The following is a 24,322-nucleotide window of genomic DNA, read 5'->3' as shown; positions in this document are numbered from 1 at the left end:
ACTGCCACCCTCCCTGCACTGAAGTTCCTCTAAAACATTTGTGAAACACATTCAACTTCTGTTTGGTAGAAAAATTGCTTAAATGTAGTGACACTAGTAACACTTGCAACAACAGACTTTATTAGAAAAAATGTGGTCAATTTGTAACTGCAAAGTCACAGCAAGTGGTCATTTTGTTCACATCCATTGTAGATGAATCTATTTCTGCACGTACTTCCTCTTTTCAAACTTAGGTCATGCTTTTTAAAAAGAAGCCTTACATTAAAAACATCCAGTGGTATAAAAGAAGAAAGCAACACAAACAAGACTTATATGGAATAAATGGTTTAATAATGGAAAACTGCCTAACACACTATACAAGCTACAGTTACCAAAAAAAAAAAAAAAAGGAAGAAGATACAGGACATAGATACACTTTTTTTTTTTACAAGTCACTTATTTTTAAAAAGTGAGAACATTCAAAAAAAATTGCATCATCATAACTTAGGCACCTTAAAAACGATAGAAAACAAGTTGTTATAAAAAAGTTTTGGAGCCCAAAATAACTCAAGCATGCATTTTTTTTAAAAACACATCTGCATTTTGATCACTCGGATGAAATGTCCGTCCTACACGTGTAACCTGTCCAGATAGCTGTACGAAATGTAAGACGGGCTTTTTAAACCCACATTTTCAGCGGAAATAAAAACAGTCATGTTGCACGTGGGTACAAACGGAGCGGCTCAACTCTTCTAACATCAGGCGGGTTTAGGTGTTTTACAGTTGTTGTTTTTTTTTGGGTAGGTGATGATGAGGAGGCAGCAGCGTCGGGGGACAGATGTGACGTGGCTTCTCCACATCTGGAGAGTAAGGCTGTCGGATGGAGGCAGCGTGTTTCACTGTGCTTGTTTCAGCTGGCGGCACAAGGCGGTGATACGCTACTGCTGCAGAGGAGCTGCAGTGAGGAGTTACAATCACACGTCTGGTTTGGGGTTTTCTGTTGAAATGCACTGACTAACAGTTCATCATTAAAACCACAGCTGCCTGGTCAGGACCGATTTCCTTATGAGTACATTGTTTAAAAAGAAAAAAAGAAAAAGAAAAGAAAAACAGAAGCTTGAAGTAGACTTTAACCTCATTTAAACCCACTATTAACATCCAGTATGTGTCTGGATTCATTTGTAGTGACACCTCAATAAATAAGATTTCTTGTTTTCTCAGTTCTGCTCCGTGATTGGATTCTAGTATCATTGTGGTCCAATAAAAACAACAATTTGTACATTTTCAGATAAACTGAAGGACTATGTTTTCTTTCCTGTATTGAGAAATGTCTCAAACTTCTCAAAAAGGTAAATAAACAATTGAAAACTCAATTAAATGAGCTGGAAAATGCTTTGTCACCAAGTTGAAAACGGACTGATGAAAAGTCGCAGGTAGAGTGATGCTGTATGTATTTTTGTTTTTGGGGCTTTCAACCACATTGTGTGATCTTTCTCAGTAGATTAAGTCACTAAATTTGTCATGTTTAGTGATAATCGCAATGCCTAAATATGGAAATATACTGTAGGTCCTTGGTCAAAGGTGCTCTCACTGTCATCTCACCACCTTCTCTTTGGCCAAAATGACCTACTTTGGTCATGCAGCATCAACTAAACCAACGGCTTGAAGACTGTCGAAGAGGAAGTGATTGAAAGCCTCAAAAACAAGTTGGACATCGAATTGAGACGATTTCTTTCGTCAAATTGCTTTCCCCAAATTTAAGAAAGAAGATTAAAAGCTCATTTTTCCTTTGCAGACGAGGAAGTCGTTTTCTAACTTTTACAGCAAAAGGTGGAGTCAAAGCACCCACATTTCAATGCATTCTTTAAGTAAAGGTGCATTTACACCTTGCATTAAAAAAGGACGACTCTGGTAGTGATCGGTTAATAAATTACATGAAAAGACCAAAACCAACAATAAACTGATCCGACTAAGAGTAAAGTCTTATCTGTGCATCCAAACACTGATATATCTAACTCCTCTGTGCTGTACAGCTGCATTGTTGCCCAAAAACTATATAAAACACATCAATGATCCACAAACTCCCACTGGGTGACATAATCCTTCATTACCAACACACACACACACACACACACACACACACACACACACACACACACACACACACACACACACACACACACACACACACACACACACACACACACACACACACACACACACACACACACACACACACACACACACACACACACACACACACACACACACACACACACACACACACACACACACACACACACACACACACACACACACACACACACACACACACACACACACTAATATATTTTGAGCCAATTTCACACACAATTCTCGGTGCCGTAAATACTCACTAGTGCAGATTAGTCAGCGGCTGAAAATAGTCTCCAGTAACTGCATTAATTTCCTTCTGTTTGACTGCAGGAAATGGTTAAACCTTCAATAGGAATTAAATTACACATTTGTGACTTGTTTTTAAAAAGATTTATATCATGAGAGCTGCATACAGGGTAGGGAACTTTAAAAGCATTGAGAGACGGACGTACAGGTTGTTGGTTTTGGTCTTTTTATGAGATTTGTTGACAGTGAGAAAAAAATATAAAACATCACCAGACTTATTCTACAACATCCTGATACAGATAAGATATCTAGATCCAGATCACATGGGAATACCAGGTGTAAATTGAGTCTTCCAGTTAAAACTGTAATATTAATTGTAAAAATAAAAATGCCAGTGTACTGTAGAATAAAACAAAAGCTGCATATTTAGACAATCGTGAATATGTGTGAGTCTGGAGTAGCAACAATTTAGGAATGTGATTCCATTTTCCTTTACAGTCAGATAAAAAAAATACATTTTGGCCTTCGGGCCCCGCAGAAAAGCAATGTGTTATTTCAATGCACATAATGCTACATTCTGTAAGTAAAAAAACAAACAAAACAAAAACAAAGTCACACCCTCTAATATAAAAACAGTCCTTGCCATCTCAAATAAAACAATACACTGACAGGGAACCAGAAGGCAGTGGTACACCAGCGTTGCAGTCAGAGCTGAGCTCCGTTTAAGACACGGGAGGAAGTGAAAAATGTGATGTAATCCCCCTCCTCTGGTGTTTATGTGTTGAGTCAGCGCAGTAAACTAGTCCAGTGGTTACAGCATTAAAGGAGGCAAAAAGACGAAAAGTCCCCTTTAGAAACAAAGGGATCTTTTTTTTTCTTTTTTCTTTTTTTTTTGTTTACAGCGTGTTGTAAAAGACAAAGACTCAACAACACAGAAAATAAAAAGTCAAGGCATCCGTTTGTGGGACAATCATTGAGCTGATCACAGTTTAATATCAGAGCATCTGTGATGATCATAAAACAGGAGGAGGGTTCAGACTCTCCTTGAATGGGTTTCTTTGTCACAGTCAAGGGGGGGAAATGATTGGATACGAGTGGATCACATGGCCTCCACATGTCCCGCGCCACATCGGTGATCCAGCAGGGAGCGAGCACAAAGAGAGGACAACGGGAGGAGAGAAAAGGAGACACCTCGGGGGAGACGCCTTTCACACCGAGGTCTCCGACTGCAGCCTCATGACGAACTTGTGGCTCTTTGGGTCGATGAACTCCTCCCCGAGCCGCAGGAAAGGTAGCGGCGTTACCGTGACGACCAGGGAGAAGTCCAGGCGTCGCAGGGAGAAGACCAGACCCTGTCGCAGGGCTGAAGTCACAGGCTCCTCGCTCACCAGGGTCCACTGGCGCCCTCTGCCGTTCTGCTGCTGGTACTGCATGGTGGGGCCGGGGGTGAGGTAACGCTCCAGGAAAGCCTGGCGGGGAGGAAGGAGGAGGTTAATTATGGAGGACAGCACTGGATAAGATCATTTAGAACCTGAATCCCCCAAAAAATAAAGCCGCGGTGACGACAAACTCTCACCTTTGGCGTCATGTTGTGTGTGATGCAGAACTGCAGGTGTGTGAGGATGCTCTCCATGCTGTGGAAGGCCTGCTGCCGAGTGGTCCTCAGGTATTTCTGCATGGCCCTCGCCATCGGAGCGAAAATGGCTTGAGCCGCCTCCCGAGGATCCATCACCTCCCGCGGGTGTTTGGGGGACGCCGCAATCTCTTCTTCGTGGAGACGCTTGATGTGTGTGAAGGCCTCTTCCACCGCCACCACCAACCTAGAGGAAGGGTCGACCAAAAAAACTGAATTTTAGACGTCAGCGCTCTCAACTTAAAATTCCTTTGGTTTTGCTTCAACATAACTTCACAGTTAAATTCTTTGTTTAGTGCGGACTGAGAGAAAATGGAGCCTCGAGGAATAAACAAAACCATATGTGGGATGAGCTCTGCTGAACAAATCTTGTAGGACAACCTTTTAAATTTGTATTTTTCCATAAACCCATCAGAAGGAGTAAAATGCTAAATTGTAAACACCAAAAGTCCAAAGTTTTGCATGAGATCCTTAACAAAGCTGACAACATGTTTAATATCACTAACACAACAATGAGATCATGCGAGACAGAATAAAGTCAGATTGTTGGCAAGACCCTGGTGCTTCAGACATGCCTTGATAGGTGATTCATAGGTGGTGAATGAATAAGAACCAAATGTTATGCTTCAATTTCTGTTTAGTTTGACTTTCAGCCCCTAAAAAAATTAAGACCTGCATCTTGTAATGGGCTACAAAGTGATCCTAACACCTTTTTAGTGTGATCTTTATTCTGACATCAAGGTGTCACAACCCCCATTGTGCATTCAGCCTGAAGAAACCAGCTGAATCACAAGTTTCCCCTCCGTCCACAGACAGACAAAGACTACATATTGTCTGGAAGTGTCTCACTCTGTTTGCACCGTGAACACCGGTTTTTGTTTGTTTGCTCGTCCAACACTTATTCGTTATCCTTCACAAAGCCTTTAACTGAGGAGTATCGTCCGTGTCTGACCTGGCCTTGCGTTTGCGGACCCTGCGGTCCATCTCGGCCTCCTCGTAGTAAAACTCGTTGTGGGAGTTGTCTCTCCTCCTGGCAGCCGCTGCTATCATTGCCCGCGACTGGCCTGTGGAGTTATTGGTGGGGTTTTCTACAAGATGACACACGCACAGAGAGGAATTAGTGGGTTGCATTTGCATTTCAGGTATTTAGCTGATGCTGTATCGACATGAGATGGAGACTAAAGTAACAATGACATTACAAACAGTAAGGACTACTTATTAGTCTTGGTGAAAACTACATGTTGCATTTATCTGCTATATCTGGTCCTGACGTAGGACGATGACTGACGAACAAAATGATGCAGCTCTGGATTAGAAAACAGGCGTCAGAGATGTGACGAGGCTGTATTTACCGTCCAGAGAGTAAACTTTGAAGCCGGTCATCTTCTTGGACAGGATGGACTTGGGCAGGTTGAGGAGGGCAGGGTTGTAGACGGAGAAGTCGTTGTAATAACGGTCCAACACCCAGACAGCCGCCCGCTGGATACTAAAACACAGAGTAGATACAGTCAAACATCTGCTGCTGGATACATAAGATACAAATCAGATCTGCCTCTAATTATGAGGTGAATTCAAACAGGTTTTAATCACTAATAAAAAAATAAGTTAATCCATGAAATAGATTTAAAGTCTCATTCTGTACTCATGTCTTTGATGATGGTAATGCAAAAAAAAGAAAAAAAGTAAAATACAGCAATTTAAATTATTTTTTTAAATTATATTATAGATATTATATATTTTATTATATTATTATTATTATTTACTGTATAAGCCCCACAGAGGGTTATACATCAGTTATTTATTTTTTTTCTATAATTGTGCCCCTAAAATAAAGTTTAAAAAAAAGAAAAGAAACAGGTTGATTTAAACTTATTTTCACCCTTTTTTTGTCCTCAATCATGCATCCAGATGTTGTTGGGATTAATCATGTTGTTGTGATCCAATTTCTTGTATTCTTGTTTGTTTTTTTAAAGAAAATCTTTAAAATGTTTCAAACGTTTTAATGCTCAAATAGAAAACTGTTAAAATACCTCTTTAAAAAATCATGTTGTATCATCAAGATACTGCATCATTAAAACCCCAATAACAGAACCCTAAACACGCTTTGAGAATCAATCTTGGCATGTTTAATGTACCAGATGGGTGAAGATTACTGACGTCAGTGAAGTTCAGGACATTTCGGATGGTTTTGTGTCACCAGCAGGAGGATCAGGACAGAAATCCTTCTCTTTTCCTGTGTGGCAAATCTCATCTATGTGATGCTCTGAAGATGCAAACACTCAGCCATATTACTGAGGTGTCATATAAAATGGAGTTATGCATCAAAAGGTTATGATGTTTGAGAAGCTTGTTCTGTATAAACATGCCAGCTCAGACAGAAAAGCACTAATGCATGTGCACACATACAGTCTTCCCTTTGTATTTAACGAGAGTTTGATTCCAAAATGAGAAAGAAATAAACTTACACTTAAAGGCCTCTAAGAATAAGATGAAAAATGTTCTGACTTTGACAACTTCAAGTTATACTATCAAAAATAAGCCAACAAGACACCACACTTCAACAACTTTGCCTGAGATGCGCAATCACAATCACAATCATTTAAAATAAACTACAACTGAAAAAAGAAACAAAAAATCCAGTTTTAGTATTTCCTAAATATAATCAATTTAGTTTAGAAACAGGATGTTGAGACAGGGACGTACACGATCAATCTTAAATGTAAACAGAGTGATGGGAATAAATGAGCTTGATTGATAGGATGGGGAAGGATGTGAGGTCTTTGGTTGGGAGTTTAAAATTACAATTACATTTTAAATGACTCTTGTTGTTGAAATGTGCTATATAAATAAATTTACATTGCCTGGCCTAGTATAACAACTGGAGATGCCTGTTTTCCAGGTCATAGGCCCATTTCATTGGATTTTAACCGACAGTATAGTGTTTTGTGAACATGTAAAGTGTGCTCTGATCAAACTTTGTCTAAAATGGGTATCTAAGAATTCTTATTTGCTTATTAAATTTGTTATATGTTCCTAAATCACACACACGTACCTGAGGTGACCCACGTTGTAGAACTTGCTGGCTCCGTCCGTGCTCCTGACCACTTTGAGGCAGAAGGCCGGCTGCAGGTGTCGGACCTCCAGGAGCACCAGAGCGAGGTACTGAATGAAGAGCAGGGCGTCCACCAGCGAGGCGGCGTACTCCACGATCCCCCTGTAGTCCCTCTCCCGGGGCTCCAGCACCCGCACGCCGTAAAACAACCAGTACGACGCCACGAACAGGAACACCAGCACCATCAGCAGGCAGCGGAAGACGAAGAAGCGCGGGAGCGTGGCGCGAGGAGGGCGGAGGAACAGCGCCCAGGAGGAGATGAGCAGCACGAGCAGCTTGAAGGCCAAGGAGACGTAGAGGCCTTCGCACGGCGTTCCGCAGGGCTCCAAGGCGTCGCGCCACAGCACCTGCGGGAGGATGAGGAAGGCTAAAGGCGTGACCAGGGCGAAGAAGCTCAGGCAGCCTCCGAGCGCCGGCCCGATGAAGCGCTTGCACTCGAGAGGAGTCGACTCCTCCAATTCTTTGGTGACGCGCGTCAGGTCCTCGTTGGAGATGCTGTGCTCTGAGGTGCCGGTGACCACGGTGGTGGTCTCGCCCCAGTTGTCATCCTGTCAGATAAAGAGGAGGAGATACAGGTTGATGAGAGAGGAGGCGCCATTTTTAAACCAGTGCTGAAATGATTGACCTATTAACAAGTCTAGCCATATTGATGTTATTGACTGTATTTCATTGCCCTCTATCTTGTTACTGCTCTGTGTTGTGTGTCTCGCTTTGTAATGTACTGCTTTGGCTTTGTCTGTCAAAGCACTTTGGAAACTTTGATTTAAAAAATGTGCTATATAAATAGTTATTATTATTATTATTATTATTATTATTATAATAATAATAAACATTTGTATTATTATTGTATTGATTGCTATATGGCCTGATGCCCCATCTATATATATATATTATTCACAAATATTTGTCTTTTTTTTTTTTAATCTATTTTTGTTTATCACATATGGTTGCTTTTATGTCATAGTACTAGTTTAATGTTATCATTATTATTATTTTGTATTATTTATCTATGTATTTATTTTTCTACACCTACTGTATATGTACACCTATAAAATATTGAGTGGGATCAGCACATCATGTGACTGTCAGGTGACTCGGGCCTTTGTGGATTTAAGATGGAGACTATCTAGTTCATCTTCAGTCTGACGAAGAGCATTGAGCTCGAAATGTCACTACTGGAATCCTATTAAATCTACCTGCTTTGGGAGCTGCAGTGTGCTGTCTTTTTTTTTGCTTTTGCCAATAAAAAAAAATAGCTTATCAATAGTTTATTAAGCAAAAATGACAAATGTTTGCTGGCTCACGTTTGGATTTTATGCTGTTTCATGGTGTTATAAATTGAATATCTTTACAATAAGCAATGTGAGGACGTCACTTTGGGCAAAAAATATAAAATATAAAAATGTAAGAGTATTCCCTGCAATTTAATGATGAGAGGAACCAGTTACAAGTAATAATTGCCTCATTGCTATTTTATAGATAAACAGCTTCTCATGTCTCCTCAGTACTCCTTAATGAAAACATGCCTCTTTATATTAAATAATACCTCGTCTAAGACACAGTTAGATAAATGTGAACATCTGTTCTTTCCCCACTGACTGACAGGACGACCATGGATTGAATTTAAATGACTGACAGCTCCGAGTAAAACACACTTGACTTCAACAGGAAAATAAAACCAAAACATGCCAGAGAAAAAACCAGAAGCACAAAGCCTTTAAATAATAGTTTCAACCCATCACAGCAGGTAAAAGCTGACAGTTTACCAAGAAATGTAACTACCACTGTTCACTGATGGAGGACATGGATTAGTAACAGGCTTGCATGACTGACCCTTTCATCTCCGCGGGTCGACTCTGCATCGAGCAGAGGCTCTCCGGGAGTCTGGATGGTGACGGATTTGTCTGCACGGCTGCTGCCGTCTCGGCTCTTAGAGCGGTGACGATCCCTCCGTTCCCTGAGAGACAAACACACAGCAGCACACGGGGTTACTCCATTACTTTTCCGTCACTCCCCTTGAGAATGATGTTGAGTTTGTGTATATTTTGGGGGAAAAACACCAAAGATCTTTCTAAAAATGAAGATATTTAATGTTGAAATGCTGATGTTAAAATCATCAGCGTGACCCACCTGTGCTTGCGGGAGCTTCTGGAGTGGGACGACTTGTACGAGTAGCCCGAGTACTGCGACTCGTTGTCCATGTCTCGGGTCGGCGGTGAGCGGGCTTTACGGGCCCCTCCTCCTCCTCCTCCCCCCGTGCCCCGCTGCTCGACGACTCCTCCCAGCTGGCTCTTGCGCTCGGAGATGGACTTGGTGGAGAGAGCCAGGGGCAGCTTGAGCAGGTCAACCTTACTCCTGAGGGAATCTATCTTGGAGGCCGATGAGGAGGGAGCAGGAGAAGGGAGGAGGGGGGTGAGCGGGGGAGGCTACAGAGAGAGGAGGAAGAGGGACGGGCGATGATGGCGGGTGGGAGAGTCGCAGCGGGGGAGAGCTGAACTGGCCGTGATCTGAAAGGAGATGAGCAGAAGGAGAATAGTTGGTCAGATCAGTGTCACTTTTCCATATTTACTGATTATTATACCTGTCTGATAATTATTATATTATAATTTCACTAATTATGTTGTAAACCATGAATTTTACAGGATTTAAAAGTCATTTTGTTCCAATTTGAGGTTCTTTCTTAAACATCTGACCTGGGGAAACAGATGAAATGAGTCTTTATGGCTACTTTGGCTCATTTACAGTCAAATAAATCCCTGTCAAATAACTGTAAAAAATGAATAGATACATAAAATCACACCTATTAAACATCAACACGCTGGCATTATGACTGTCGACTCTTCATCTTGTTTATATTTGCAAGTTTGAAAGTATCGTCACAGTTTCACCACAGCTACAAATATCTTGGTTTAAAAGTGAAGTTTTAGTGTCTCTAAATCTAAATGTTTCCAGACTGTCAGTGTTTAAAGTTTTGGGGGGAAATTACGGACAACTTAGTGCTGATTAAACATGAGCACATCAGCACAGAGTCTTTCAGTTAGGAGTTAAAGGACAGTTTGACCGTTTTTCAAGTTTGTCCTAAAACAACAGTCAGGAGCCCAAATGAACAATAACATTGTTTTTTCTAGCTGTAATCATTCCTCCTGTTCATACTGACTATTAGAAGATCCCTTCATAATGCATTTATAATGGAAGTGATGCAGGACAAAATCGACAGTCGTCCTCCTGTGCTAAAAATGTATTTAAAAGTTTATTTGAAGCTAATATGAAGCTTCAGTCGTCCAAATGAGTCAAATCAAGTGGTTATCTTTCAGTGTTACAGTCTTTTTAGTGCCAAAGTTCCTCTTTTTGTTACTATACTTCCACCACAGCTCAACAGAGAAACACAAAGAAGGAATTTGATGATAAAGAGACTGTGAATGTGGCAGATATCCACTTGATATGACTAACTCTACTATGCTAAAGCCTCATATAAGCTTCACATCAACTCTAAAATGCATTTTTGCACAAAAGGAGGGCTGTGAATTTTTATCCCCATCACTCACATTGAAAGTTTAAGTAAGTAAAGGTTATTTATATATAGCACATTTCACAGACACCAGTCACAAAGTGCTTCACAATCGCAATAAATATAACAAAAGATAAACGGATGAAACACAAAGGAGGGAAAAACAGGCCTAAAATACAAGATAAAACATAAAATAGCACATGCTACCTAAATGCCTGTCTAAACAGACGGGTTTTAACTGCACAGTGTCCAGAGATGTCGGATTTACTGGGAGAATTATTCCAAAGCCAACTGGAATGCACGAGTCTCTCCGAGTCTTAAAATGTGTCCGAGGGACTTTCAGGAGACCCTGGTTAGAGCACTTAAAAGCTCTGCTTGTGGTGTGGGAGTGTAGAAGGTCTGGCCTGACCATGAAGGGCTCTATGAGAGAGGAGAGTACATATAGAGGGATCTTCTAATGATCAGTAGGAACAGGAGGGATGAAAACAGCTAGAAAAATGTGTCAGTGTTATTTGGGCACCTGGCTGTGTGCACCTGTCCTTTAACCCTTACATACTGTTAAGGGTCAAATTTTTACCCATTTTGACAATTGACAGGTGTGAAAACAACTCAAATGTTCTTTTACTCTGAAATGTGATGACTTTTCCTAAAGTGGCCCAAAATGCACCAAAATATTTGAAAATGTTATACTTTTGTATACTGTAGGTGCTACACATTTCTGTCCATTGAAGCTGTTCTGGGTCAAATTTGACCCGTATTTATTAACATGTGTTTTAGTGAAATGAATAGTTAATAGTTTTAATAAGATAGTAGTTATGAGGATTTCTTTTTATGATATAGCAGTGAAGACTGATGGCTGTAATGGTTATACAATAAAGCCCACAGCTCCATAAAGTTCATGTAATGTTCAGTTCCAATAAAATACATTGAAATAATTGTTGCTATGTTATATTTTCATGTCTTAGGTAAAATAGGACATGATGTTGTGTGATAGTGGCTGTTTTTTCTCTAAAAACAAGCAATGTAAAACCTAAAAAATCAATCTATCGGATCTGTGAAACATAAATCAAGGTTTAATCACCCATGTATTGATCAGTCAGATCGACTATTGATGCTTTTTAAACACATCTGTGGTTCAACATTTGGTATTGAAACTTTTTATGGAGGGGATTCTTAGACCGGGTCAAACCAGAACATACTGTGAGGGTGCAGAGTATAAACAGTATGAAAGGGTTAAGGAGTCGTATTAGTCAAGCCTCAATAGTTTAATGTGAAGTTCCCTTTAAACTCAGAGTCCATGTATGTGGGAGTCATCCTCTCAACCCTCCCGAGCAGAGCGAGTGCTGTGATCTCTCCACTGAGTGACACTTTTAAACAAATGAACCCTCTTTAAAAAACTGAAGCGGCTCTGCGTGCTGGCATCACATCCTGCAGGTCTTGGCGGAGGTTAATCATCACACGACTGTATCCTCCTCACTCACACACACACACACACACACTCACGAGAGGTGAGCTTTAGCCACCGTTAGCTCTGACACAATGGCAGCCATATTGGATTACTGTGTTTTCACAAAACTTGTTTGCCCTCTCCCTCCCTCGTCGTCTCACATTCCCTCCCGCACTCCCCCCCGTCCCCCGGGAAACAGGGCCTCTCCGCTGCCATGGCGATGAAAGAGGGTGTTCAGCTGGAGGAGGGGGGGGGGATTGGAGGCTGACAGTTGCTGTGGAAACCTGACCTTACGCCGCCCTCTGCCACTCTGTTCTCCACGCTGCCGAAAAAAATCACCAAAACAAAAAAGTGTTGGCATGACGGATGTTGGGCTGTCATACGCTGGTTAATTGATAAAGGGCGGGCGTGGCTCGCTGGCTTTGATTGGCCCTCTGTGGGAAATGGAGAGGGACGTAAGCTGCCATCGCTGTCTTTACAGGATCTTGATTTAACTTAATGTGGCTTTTATGCTCCGTCAGCGCCTTTGTGTTTAAAAATCCACTTCCCGTTCAAGCCAAATACTGTACGACAATCTGTGGAGGGATTTTTAGCAGCATTTATCCTCCACATCATACCCTTTATTTTACGGTCTTTCCTTCATAATGTCTCAGAAGTAAGAGGACCACTAAGTCGTACCAGACGAAAAAGAACATTTCTGAGCCCTGAAGCTCCACAAACATGCTTATTCTAAAAACCACAAAACTTAAAATGACTAACAGCTTCTGCCCGGTGCATCATTGGAAGCTTTAATCTTTAGTAATGGCAGCTGGAACGAGCATCTTATGCGCAGAGCCGTGCTGTGCTTTTCCATATAAAGTGCAGAAAAGCCGGCGCGTTTCATGCCGACCACATGACATCTCTGCAAAAAGAAGAGAGAGGAATCCGCCGTCTGAATGTCACGCAACACGAGCGGATACTTATTTTAGATTATGTAGAAATTGCATGACATTTAAATAAAAAAAAACATTAAAGAGTGTCGTGATTCAAACTCAAGATTCAAACTCAAGTCTTTCCTGAGGAGATGAATCACTGCAGATTCACATGCGGGAGCGGATTTAAGTGGTGTAAAGAAGAAGGGGAAGAGTCAAGGATTCCCAGACGAAACGCATATTTTCAGGCTGAATCTAAACAGTGTTTTTATCTAACTGCTGCGGTGGAAGTTTAGTTGGTACATGCCCCCCTCAGACGGAGATATGCTGGCCAAAATAACAATCAGAAATCTTCGCTGGCCTTAATGTTTAGCTCGTCGCAGCATAAAAATAACAATTATGCAGTTGCTGCAATGCTGTCCATACTTTAAAAAGCAATTACTCTGTAAGATGAGTCATTGTGTAACGAAGCGAAGCTCTCACTGATCCTTCAATGTACTGGAGGAAGTAACACAGGCATATTTACCCCTGTACAGCTCTGATACCATACATGAAATAATGTAAACATACAGTAGAGTTAGTATCTGTCTGTTTCTCATATGATAGCAAACGTCTTTATTAGCTTCACAAGACACAAACATGCCGAAACTCTATCTAATTAGCTTTAACAACTATAACTAAAGCCATGAAAGGACCATATGTATCTAAAGGCCTTAAAGGGCAATTAAAAAAAGACCAAGAATAGACGTCTAAATCTCTAAGTGACTGCTAAAAAAGGTGCAATGTTTATTATTTTACACTTGGAGACAGCGAAAACCCAGTGACACCAAAGACATTTCACTTTAGATTATGAGATATGTTGCAAGTTAAAAATGAGAGAATATATCCTCTGTGGTTCATGAAAGTGTTGAGTGGATTTCATGGTAATCTAAACGTTAAATGTCATGTGTACAACTCGAAATGTGGCCCCAATTTCTGGCACAGAAGATTAAATCAGTGGCTCTCCAACAAACTAAGATTCCTCCTCTTAGGATCATGGATATTCACAGCAGATTTTAAGGCAAAGCTGCAGTTAGTATTTGAGATAATATGATTGTGGCATTACACAAAAGGTCAGGAAGTCACCGAAACATAAGAATGAATATCTTGATATCTACAGTGTCGTTGTCAGGATGTCTTTCTCTGAGCTGGGTCTTACTTAGTAGCAGGATAATGAAGTTAACTGATTATGTTTGCAGAGTTAACGCTGCCAAAAAATCTGGAACACAAAGTGAAACATTAAAGAGCTCTTTCAGGTTTTACTTGGCAAAGGTTCAAAAAGTTAACTGTATTCATCCAAGAGAACATTAGAAATACAGTGCTGCTGTCTTCATCTACCAACGCTGACCAACTCACAAAATACATACATAGAAAATAAAACAGATAAAAACAACATAAAACTATATTACATAGTAAAAAACACTGTTAAAAACCACCAAACAACAATGTCAAAATCTAATAAATTAAGGTTGTGGTTGTTCTATCATGTCCAATAGATCATTTGAGTCAACATGGAATGGATGTATTAAAAACAAATACTCATAATACTAAAAGGTCACATTGATAAAAAACAGTCTAAATGTAAAATGAGTCTGAATTTAAATACTCTTGATTAGGTCTGAGTGATGAGGACAAAATGAATATCACGTTATCTTTGACCAATTACCTCGATATTGATATTGAGATAATATTGTAGGGATTACTATTGAAGCTTTCACAAAAGATTTACACAATGAGATTTTTGATAAATAATCATCAGCAATGTGGATTTAATGACTAAGTGAGTAAAGACAAATAATAGAACAGCCAGAATAGTCTGATAAGTTCAGAAAATTACATCATTTTACTGTAATGCAGCCTTTAAAACCAGCAAAAGACAACACTTATACACCATATCATGATATTACGATAGCTACTCTCATATATATTCTTATGTTTTCTTCAGTATGTATCTGCCTCACATATCATTTATTGATTTCCTACATTTCCCAGAATGGTTTTTGCCATTGTTCAGTGATGTGAAAATGTGTGTTTGGTGCTAATAAATAGGAGTATGAAATATAGACATAGTTGCTATTATGATACATTATCACAAAATGATCTTAGTACCACTCATATGCTTATATTATTATAAATGTTAATCCAACATTTTGAAAAATGAAAGTTTATACTCCGGTAATAACAAAATGAATACTCTGAGCCTTGACCCAGTTCTTGATAAACATTAAATATAACTCTATAACTACTTCATGAACAGTTTGATGTGTTAATGCTTCTGTTATTTTATCCAAACACAACTTTCTCTCTGCAGCACTGCTGAACTTTTGTTTAAAATCAACGTTTCCTGTTTTAATTTCGAGGGACTGACGTCAACATTTAGCATTGACCTTTATGTTCGATGACAACCTGAAGTCATGGCCGCTACATCATCCACATAATGAGACACATATGCTATGGAAAGCAGAAGTGGGTCGGGGTGGTCTTTTTAAAAGTAGAGCCTCTGTGAACTTTCATGTGTTTCAAAAGAAAGAAAAAGCTTTGAATGGAGCAAAGAAAGTGGTTTGTAATTCTAGACTAGCTTCACTTATAGAGACGAAGAATTACGTCAAATCTACGTCACAATAAACTTAAACATTTAAAAACGTCACTACTTTGTACATCAGTAAATGATATTTCCTTTCTGGTGTCTGTCTCTTCATTCTGTGCTTCCAGACACACTCAGAGGTGACTAGTTGGTTTTATTTGTGGTTAGAAGTAATTTGTTGTTATTTTCGCTCCCCTCAGATCCACTTTATAAGATTTAAACTACTTTTAAAGAGTCAAACCACCAATTTTACACACGAAGGTCAGTTTGTTCATTGTGGTTTTCACTATTAAGCCCCGATGATGTCATCAGGGTGAACTTAACTTGTGCTGGGAGACTACGAATTTATAACGAAAAGGTTCAGAGATTGAAAAAGTGGGGGTTTGAGGAAAGTTGCTATTCAGTTGCATTATGGGAAGTGTAGGATCCAGAGTTTTTGAAGCTTGAGCCACACAAAAAATTAAAAGCAGGATATCTGCTTTGATTTTGACCATTAAAAAAAGATTTCTGTCTCTTACACATCCCCTACCTTTAAGGAAACAACGTACAAAACTCACAGGAGGACTCCTTTAACTGAAAGTCACAATAAGGGCTTCAACTAAAGATTATTTCATTTGGTCGACAAAGTGTCAAAAAATGGTGAAAAATGTCGAACACTACTTCCCAAAGCCCAAAATGACGCTCTCAAATGTCTTCTTTTTGTCCCAACCAACAGTCCATAACCCAAAGATATGTATCCTACGATCATAGAGGACTGAAGAACAATAAATATTCATGTTTAATTAACTGGAATCAGAGAATTTGGACATTTTTTCTTATGAAATGACTCAAAAACCTTTTGGCAATGAACTAATTATTGTAGATCTACTCGCAATATGAACACTTAATGTCATATTTTTGGTAATAGAGCTGCATGAATTAGTCAATTACATGATTAGATGATAGACAGAAAATGTGAGGATTTAAAGCTTTTCTATGTCAAACAAACAGTAAAACTGTCTATATTTAGAATTTGAATGTTAATCAGACAAAACTGGACATTATAAGTAATAAAAACTGGCATTTTTCACTATTATCTGACTTCTTATTGACAAAAATCAAGAAAATAATCATTAGTTGCCGCCCTAGCAATTACATGTAGCAATACATTTAAATTATAGTCCATCCTGGTAGCTTAAGCTGTAAATATACACGATGAAACATGACCATTTAATCCCTTCACGTCTGCATTATGGAAGCAGTATCTCTTACCGGTATCCTTGAACACCTTTAACACCATTAACTCTGTCAGTTAGTGAGAATATGACGAGGTGTGGTCCAGTGTTGAGATGGATAAGGTTTCCTATTCATCCCGGTGTCCTCTGGCCTACTTAATGAACCACACCAGGACTCTTCACATTGTCTCCACTTCAGCTGCATTAATGTTAAATTAATGTCACAACTTGAGTAACAGTCCTATCGGAGCTACAGCCTGCTCTGTGAAAACATAACCTGTCTTTGTTTGTGCCTTTTTTTTTTTGATAGCTTACGTCTATGAATACTCAGGTTTATTTCTTTTCATCCCACTCCGCTATTGTTCCTAGACAGCTATTGTTAAACTGAACACTGGCTCAATTCTTCACATTATTGCAGGATTTTTTACAAACAGCTCGTTCGTTTCTTTACAGCGCGGCTTCGGTATCTTCTTCAAAGTGTGAAAACCTGATTTCTTAAACGAGAAAATGACCTGTTGTTCATTTCTCTCTCTCTCTCCCCAACTACAGGCTAGTACAGTAATCTCTCTGTGTGTGTGTGTGTGTGTGTGTGTGTGTGTGTGTGTGTGTGTGTGTGTGTGTGTGTGTGTGTGTGTGTGTGTGTGTGTGTGTGTGTGTGTGTGTGTGTGTGTGTGTGTGTGTGTGTGTGTGTGTGTGGTCTGAGATTAAACAGTCATGATGTTGGGCTTCATGCCTACTAGTGCCACAGTTGGAGGGTTTTATGGCTTGGTCGAAGGGAGTGTAAAGTCATTTAATATGCATCACTTGCTGATAGCAAGGTGCTTTAATTTTTCCAGGCTGTTGCTACCTTATCTTACAGATACATAAGACTCCTACCTTAGAAAACCAGAGCCATATTTTTAAGCTTACTGGGGTCAAAGTCTCTATTTCTTTACATTATAGTTTGATAGAGTCAGTTAGGTATGACACTGGTGGTTCCTTTCCTTCCTAAAACTGTCAAATGTAGTCTTAAAGAACATGAAAATCAGCCTTAAATATCTCAACATGTGTAACAAGTGTATAATCTTACTGTAAATGTCTTTCACGCATGTTATCAAACTAACCACATTTCCAGAAATATCACAGAGGACACGGCCTTGATGCCCTTGGCGGTCTTGCTTTTAGATGCTCCACTTCCAAATCCAAGCAGATAGCCGTGAGTAACGCTACACTGTTTACTATATACTCATTTATTAGAGCTCAGTATTGAACTTTAATGCAGCTGTGTCTGTCACAGCATGAAAAATATCAAGTCTTTTAAGTTACATCTGAGTGCTTGGTCAGAGTGTTCATTAGTTTTGGGCTGGCTGTGGCTCAGAAATAGACCGGGTCATTCGCTAATTGGTGGTTCAATCCTCGACACCTCCAGCTCATGTCAAAGTGTCACTGAGCAAAATACTGAACCCTGAATAGCTCCTGAATGGGTGAGTCTTAGCACGTAGTGTAAAAGCGCTTTGAGTGGTTGTAAAACTAGAAAGATGCTATATGAATGAAATCTATTTAACATTTTTCTTTGATCACACATTTTACTAATTGCATGGTCTCTTTTATTTAGGTGAAACTCTTGTGAAGGTTCTTTTTTTGGCTACTTGGAAGCGATGGAAACAAGCTGCAAACAACAACTTTTAAGTTAATATGGCTGATGTGTTAATTTACAAAATGAACATCATGCTGTAGTGAAGATGTGAAACTAGCCATTGAGACCATGAACTAATAAGGAAACTGTTTACTGAGGTGATAAACAAAGTAAGAAGAAGGGTCATCTTCTCATAGACTTCTACGCAATCAGACTTCTGTTTGGAGCCAGCGGAGTCGCCTCGTGCTAGCCTGCTTGGCTTCACTTTTCAGACTCGGAGCTGCGCGGTCACAACTAGCAAACACAGAGCAACATTAGCATTCGTTTTGAGATGTGTTTCTGTCCACTTGGTTAATGTACCTTAAAATACTCACTCTCATTTTAGCTCTGTTTTGCCTGTGGAAAATATCTGGCTCTTCAGCTGCTAAATGTTCCAATATGTTCACCAGCTACTCACTAACTTTGTCTTGTTGCCATTTGGTGCTTGGCAGGTAGTGTCCAGTCTTTAGTTTTTGGAGGTTTTTTTGCTGAATAGCAACAGCTGCCTAAAGCTGCCAACAACGATACAATAAGAGCAGTGAGAGTCTGTAGATCCATAAAACTAAAATGCTACAGAGTGTGGATCTTTCACTATAATCGACCCCTTTCAGATAGTCAGTACGATCCATTAATGTCCAATGTAAGATCATTCATGACTAAATTAAACATGGCTGCATTTTGTTGAATGTTTAGAACTGTTTTGTGGAAAAGGGTTTTTAATAATCCTCATTATGAAGGTGCTGAAGTATTGTTTTGGTATCAATACTGAAACTCAAGTATCATATAGGCAAAGATAGCAAAAGACATTTAAATGAAAAACAGTACAAATTATTATTTTAGCTGTCAATTCATAGATTAGAGCTGATTTTTTGCCTCATTTTAAACATATTTCTGGGTGCCTGTATTTCTTTTATGCAGAATAACTTTACTAAGAACTTTGATTTGCTAGTAAGAAATGTACTATAAACACAAATTCACCAGACCCTGAAGAAGTGAACATGTTGACATTACATCCAAAAAGGCCAGCTGAGTTCACGCTGCTCATGAAAAACGTTCAAAACGTCAATTCAAGACCAATTAATCAGGAATTTGGCTGTGAACGCGCAGCTCAAGTCACAAGATGTTTAAAAAAGCTCAGATGTAGGATTTTACAGCCTCTTTCTCTCCCAAAGGCAAAAAAGAAATCCAACAGTCACCGACAGCTGCAACTAATAATTATATTTGTATATATAGTTGTTTGGTCTAGAAAGTGTCAGAAAATGGTGAAAAAGGTCAATCGTTGTTTCCCAAAGTTCAAAACGATGTCTTAAATATATTCTCTTGTCCTGATTAACCCAAATATATTCAGTTTACTGTCATAGGAAGCTAAAGAAACCAGAAAATAATCACATTTGAGAAGCTGGAATCACAGAATGTTGACTCTTCCCTTAAAAAATGACTTAAAACGATCAATAGTTGGCCACTCCTCGATGAATCGACTAATCTCTGCAGCTGTACGGTCATCAAACATTTGGAGCTGCTGGCACTGAGACGGCAGCTGTCACCGTGGAAAAGCAATCGGGGACATCTCTGAAATGACCAGCTCTACTCAAACTGCCATTTGAGGGCCTGATATACCAACTGTGAAAATAAGCATGCACACACCCAAGCTGCTGCAGCCAGGGGGGGAAAAGGCTCATCAGTGCAACCAGGGCCACACACACACACACACACACACACACACACAAACAGGGCCGAGCACCACCCACCGCTGCCTGCGACGACATCAGTAAAACCAGCAAAAAACACAAGACAACTGCTACTGTCAGCCTAAGCGCACACATGGCCGGCAAACCGGAGCATGTGTGTGTACAAATCTCACAGGGTGTGGTTGAATCAACAGGCCCGTCCTCTGCTGAGTGCTGCGAATCAAACAAATCCCAGCTTACATATTCAAACAAAGTGCTGCAGGGACACAAAGTGAGAAAGAACAAACGTGGTTTAATTATTGATCAACCTGTTAGTCGTTTGGTGCTTAAAATCACAGACAATTGCTGTTTCTAAAAGCTAAAGTAACGTCCTGAAGTGTCTTTTTTCTGTCCTAACTAACAGTCCTCAACCGAAAGATCAGCAAAGCCTATAGAAACCAGGAAATACTGACATTAAATGACAGAATTTGGACCTTTTTTCTTTAAAAAATGACTCAAAAGATTCAATTGATTGTCAAAATAGCTGCAGATTTGTATCTTCTGTGGATTCAATGAATAGATGAATAGTTGCAGCTTTATATGTGGTACATATTAAAGAAGATCCTCTCAGACGTTCATGTTAAAAGGGTCAGTTCACCCACATCACAAACAACATATTTTCCCACTTTGCCATTTACATGATTAAGAGTCTTCTGTTCTATTTCCTCAAGTTTTAAACCACTGAGATGTTTACCTCCACTCCAGTAAACTATGGAGGAGAATGACATTTCAATCAAAGCTTTGAAAAAATGACATTCAAATCAAGAGACCGAACGCCTGTTACTCTAAATAATCTACACATACGACAGCCTCCATCAGATAATGTCAGTCCACAGTCTGTCTGCACAGAATAAAACAATATTATTGTGTTGTTCCATGTTTTAACCTCTTAATCCTTAAACAGCATAATCCAATTTATATTATGTGATCTGTCTGGGGTTGACTACTTTGTTGACCTCTTCAAAAAACGTGTCAATATTTTTTATACGATTCAGTTTTCTAGTATTAGTTCCCATCTTCTCATGTATTGGCATTATTATCGAATCACAGAGAAAAGCATCTGTTTTTATGGTGATAAAATATCTTCACTTATGGAGGAAAAACATATAATAACACAGATTATTTAACCAGAAATGACATACAGTACAGCATCTCCTTGCATGTTTTGTATGACATAAACATGCTGTTGTGCACTGAAAATATGACATCATGTAGAGTTAATATAACTAATAGTGAAACATTCATTTCCAGCCAGCATGACTCTTGAGGATTTAGCAAATTGACTCCTAACTTTTAAAACATGTTTTAAAAATCCTTCTTATCTCTCAGTGGACTGAAAGATATTTTCATCCAGACGGTTAGAAAAGTCTTTGTGGATTCTGGAAAAAATCTCCTGAACAGCGTTTAAGTCTTGTTAAATGATCCTGTGGGTTATTCAAAAGATTTCCAGGCTTTTATCTTGAAGAAAAACGGATGCTTGGCCGGCTTCGTCTTGATAAAGATCGGTGGCCTCTGAAAACGCCGGATGGAAATAAGTCCAGGACTTTAGTGTTTGATCCCTGAGTGAGATATGTTGTAATTTATAGCTGATCCTAAAAGTCCGTCAATAAACCAAATGGCAGTACAGGGGCAGGAGGGAGAACTGTGGTTTTTGAGATTTGGGTGAACTGAGCCTTTAAACATAAACATTAAGGCTGCAACTATCTATTATTTTCATTATCGATGAATCTGGGGATTATATTCTTGATTAAATCGATTAGTTTAGTCCATAAACTGGCAGAAAATGGCGAAAAACGTCGAGCCCAATCCCAAGCTTACATCCACAACTCAAACATAGTCAGTCTACTGTCATAGAAGACTAAACAAACCAGGAAATAGTCACATTTAAGAAACTGGAATTAGAGAATTTTTACATTTTCTCCTTAAACAAATGCCTCAAAGTGGTCATCAATCATCAAAATAGCTGGCGAGTAATTTAATAACTGGCAGCTAATCAATTTCAACTAATTGCAGCTCTAATAGAACAGCTGCTTGGACACATCCTGTGATATATTAATGTAAAAAAAAAACTAAAATACAATCATTGGTGCTCCAGAGAGCCTCTTTAGTCACACTTAAACACCATTTCTTAATCTCTGATGTGTGATATTCATGTTGACTATCTGTTACAGTTCATTTAAACAGTCCTCCTGCTACTTTATGTCCTGTATCATCTCTATAACACTCCCATTGGATGCAGTTTATAGTCAGACTGTGCTGCTTTTTATCACTATCTAAACCAGTGACTCTCAAACTGATTTACATTAAAGACGACCCCCTATACTGACATTAACTACACCATGGACCCCCACCCTCAATCTGATGAGATATTTCTTACATGTCTTATAACAGGAAGTGTATGAAACCCATCCCAACCCAAAAATAGTCTGTTATTGTGTTACTTATAGATGGAAATACAGTGAAAGTAAATTATGCCCCATTTTTCTAGAGACCCCCCCCCCTAAAGGACCCCACTTGGAGAACCTGTACATGTAAGTATGTATATTTGTAGCATTATACAAACTTCTCTTTTCACAGTATAATTAAGAACTAAATGGAGGCAGCAGCATATCAAACAGTGTCTCCAGCAGCTTCTCAGTCGGGCCTGTGACTGCAGCAACATTTCACTCTTTCACTTTTTAAACAAAAGCTATAATTTTGGACACATTTCAAGCTCCACCACTCCAGTGGTTTGGCTTGTGATGGTAACACAGATCCAGAGTCAAGCTTGCATTAATATTTCAACATATATTCCACACATGCACAAAAGGCTACCAGAGGCTAACTTACTGTGAGTAATGGGCAGCAGCAGCATTTGGGGGGCGAATATAAAGAGTTGTGCGACCTACAAAAGATGAGAAAAGGAGGGTGCTGTGGTGAGCCAGGACAATGGGAGACTCCCAGGCCCCACTGGTCGCGCGTCCTGGTGCCAAATTATCCACAAATGTTGCTTCTTTTTCTCTCCCTTCTTCCTCCCTTTCAACCCAGGACGCCCTCACTGTAAATGAATGGACGCTCTCAAGCTTCACACACCACCAGTCCCCCCCCCCCCACCCCCTTTTGCTCCGAGGAGAAGATTCAATTCAAAAACCCTCGATGTGGTGTTACGCTTTAAGTGGTAACCGTGTTAAGTGGTGCCTTTCTCACATTACATGACGCACGCGCAATTTCACTTTACATTAATGGTGAGTGTAACATAGATGTTAAACACAGATGAGTATGTATGTAAAAAGGATGAATTTACAATTAGAGGCTTTTTTTAAAGGAGAACACCAATTAACACGGTCACCATTTCATCCGAAACACCGGCCTACCATCACACTGGACGAGCTTCCCAGACGCATCACCAGCTGCTATTTTGTTGCGTTTAAAAGCAGACAAGGCGCTTCCTCCCACGTTTAAAACCGGTCCAGAGAGCTACGTGGCCTCGGTGGGTGCAACAATAGAAACCAATGAGGGTCCTAAACTTCCCTGTGGTTTCCCAAAAAAAAAAAAAAGGAAAAAAAGGCAACCACGGCGTCCTCTCCTCTCGACTATTGTTTAGGGGGAAACTGGAGATCCTCTGCGCACCAAATCCTCCCCTCTCTTCCCACCTTTTACAGCATGCACACCCTTTATCATCCGCCACCAGTGATTCAAGACATTCCCCCCCACCACCACCACCACAGAAAATAATACTACTTACTTATTCCAGATAGTCCATTCAGGTATTTTCCTCACTTTCCACTTTCTTTCCACTCAGCCGTAGAGCACCGTCGGACCCCGCCTCCGCTCCAGTTTGGCCCCTCCTCCGCTGCTTTCCCCCCTGGGGGCCAAGGCCTTTGAAATGGGGTGGTTCAGTTCAGCCACAACACATTTACTACCTCTCAGATATTTCACTCTGTGTGTGATCACTGAGAAAGGATTGGATAATATATAATGTAGTCACAGAAGTGGCTCACACCGCAGAGAAACTGTTTATAGAGCTGCTGATTGGAAAAATCCTCAAAAAACCATCAAATGTAAAAACTGTGTGACCTTTATGGAGCTGTAAAGACACATTTATGAATCCAGAACAGCATATTAAAATGTGTTTTACATGTAAAAGCACTTG

The 24,322-nt window shown here is 39.8% G+C and overlaps 1 protein-coding gene across 1 annotated transcript; it reads right to left on the bottom strand.

The window, feature by feature from the left end:
- Positions 1-2,411: 2,411 nt before the first annotated feature.
- On the bottom strand, positions 2,412-24,018 carry LOC133990620 (vang-like protein 2). The gene is made up of 8 exons (XM_062428987.1): positions 23,915-24,018; positions 9,237-9,613; positions 8,940-9,063; positions 7,047-7,654; positions 5,347-5,480; positions 4,947-5,082; positions 3,938-4,181; positions 2,412-3,830 (listed from the first exon to the last, which is right to left on the bottom strand). The coding sequence occupies exons 2-8, from the start codon at positions 9,305-9,307 to the stop codon at positions 3,570-3,572; spliced, it is 1,578 nt and encodes a 525-aa protein (XP_062284971.1). The 5' UTR covers positions 9,308-9,613; positions 23,915-24,018; the 3' UTR covers positions 2,412-3,569.
- Positions 24,019-24,322: the final 304 nt, after the last annotated feature.

This window comes from Scomber scombrus, chromosome 11 (assembly GCF_963691925.1).
Source record: "Scomber scombrus chromosome 11, fScoSco1.1, whole genome shotgun sequence".
NCBI lineage: Eukaryota > Metazoa > Chordata > Actinopteri > Scombriformes > Scombridae > Scomber > Scomber scombrus.
This window is presented reverse-complemented; position numbering and strand designations above follow the sequence as displayed.

Coding starts and splice junctions, on each gene's coding strand:
- LOC133990620 (XM_062428987.1), bottom strand. CDS start 9,307: ATGGACAACGAGTCGCAGTACTCGGGCTACTCGTACAAGTCGTCCCAC. Junction 4,182..4,946: donor GTCCGCAAACGCAAGGCCAG/GTCAGACACGGA, acceptor CCCTTCCTCTAG/GTTGGTGGTGGCGGTGGAAG. Junction 3,831..3,937: donor CACACAACATGACGCCAAAG/GTGAGAGTTTGT, acceptor CCTCCCCGCCAG/GCTTTCCTGGAGCGTTACCT.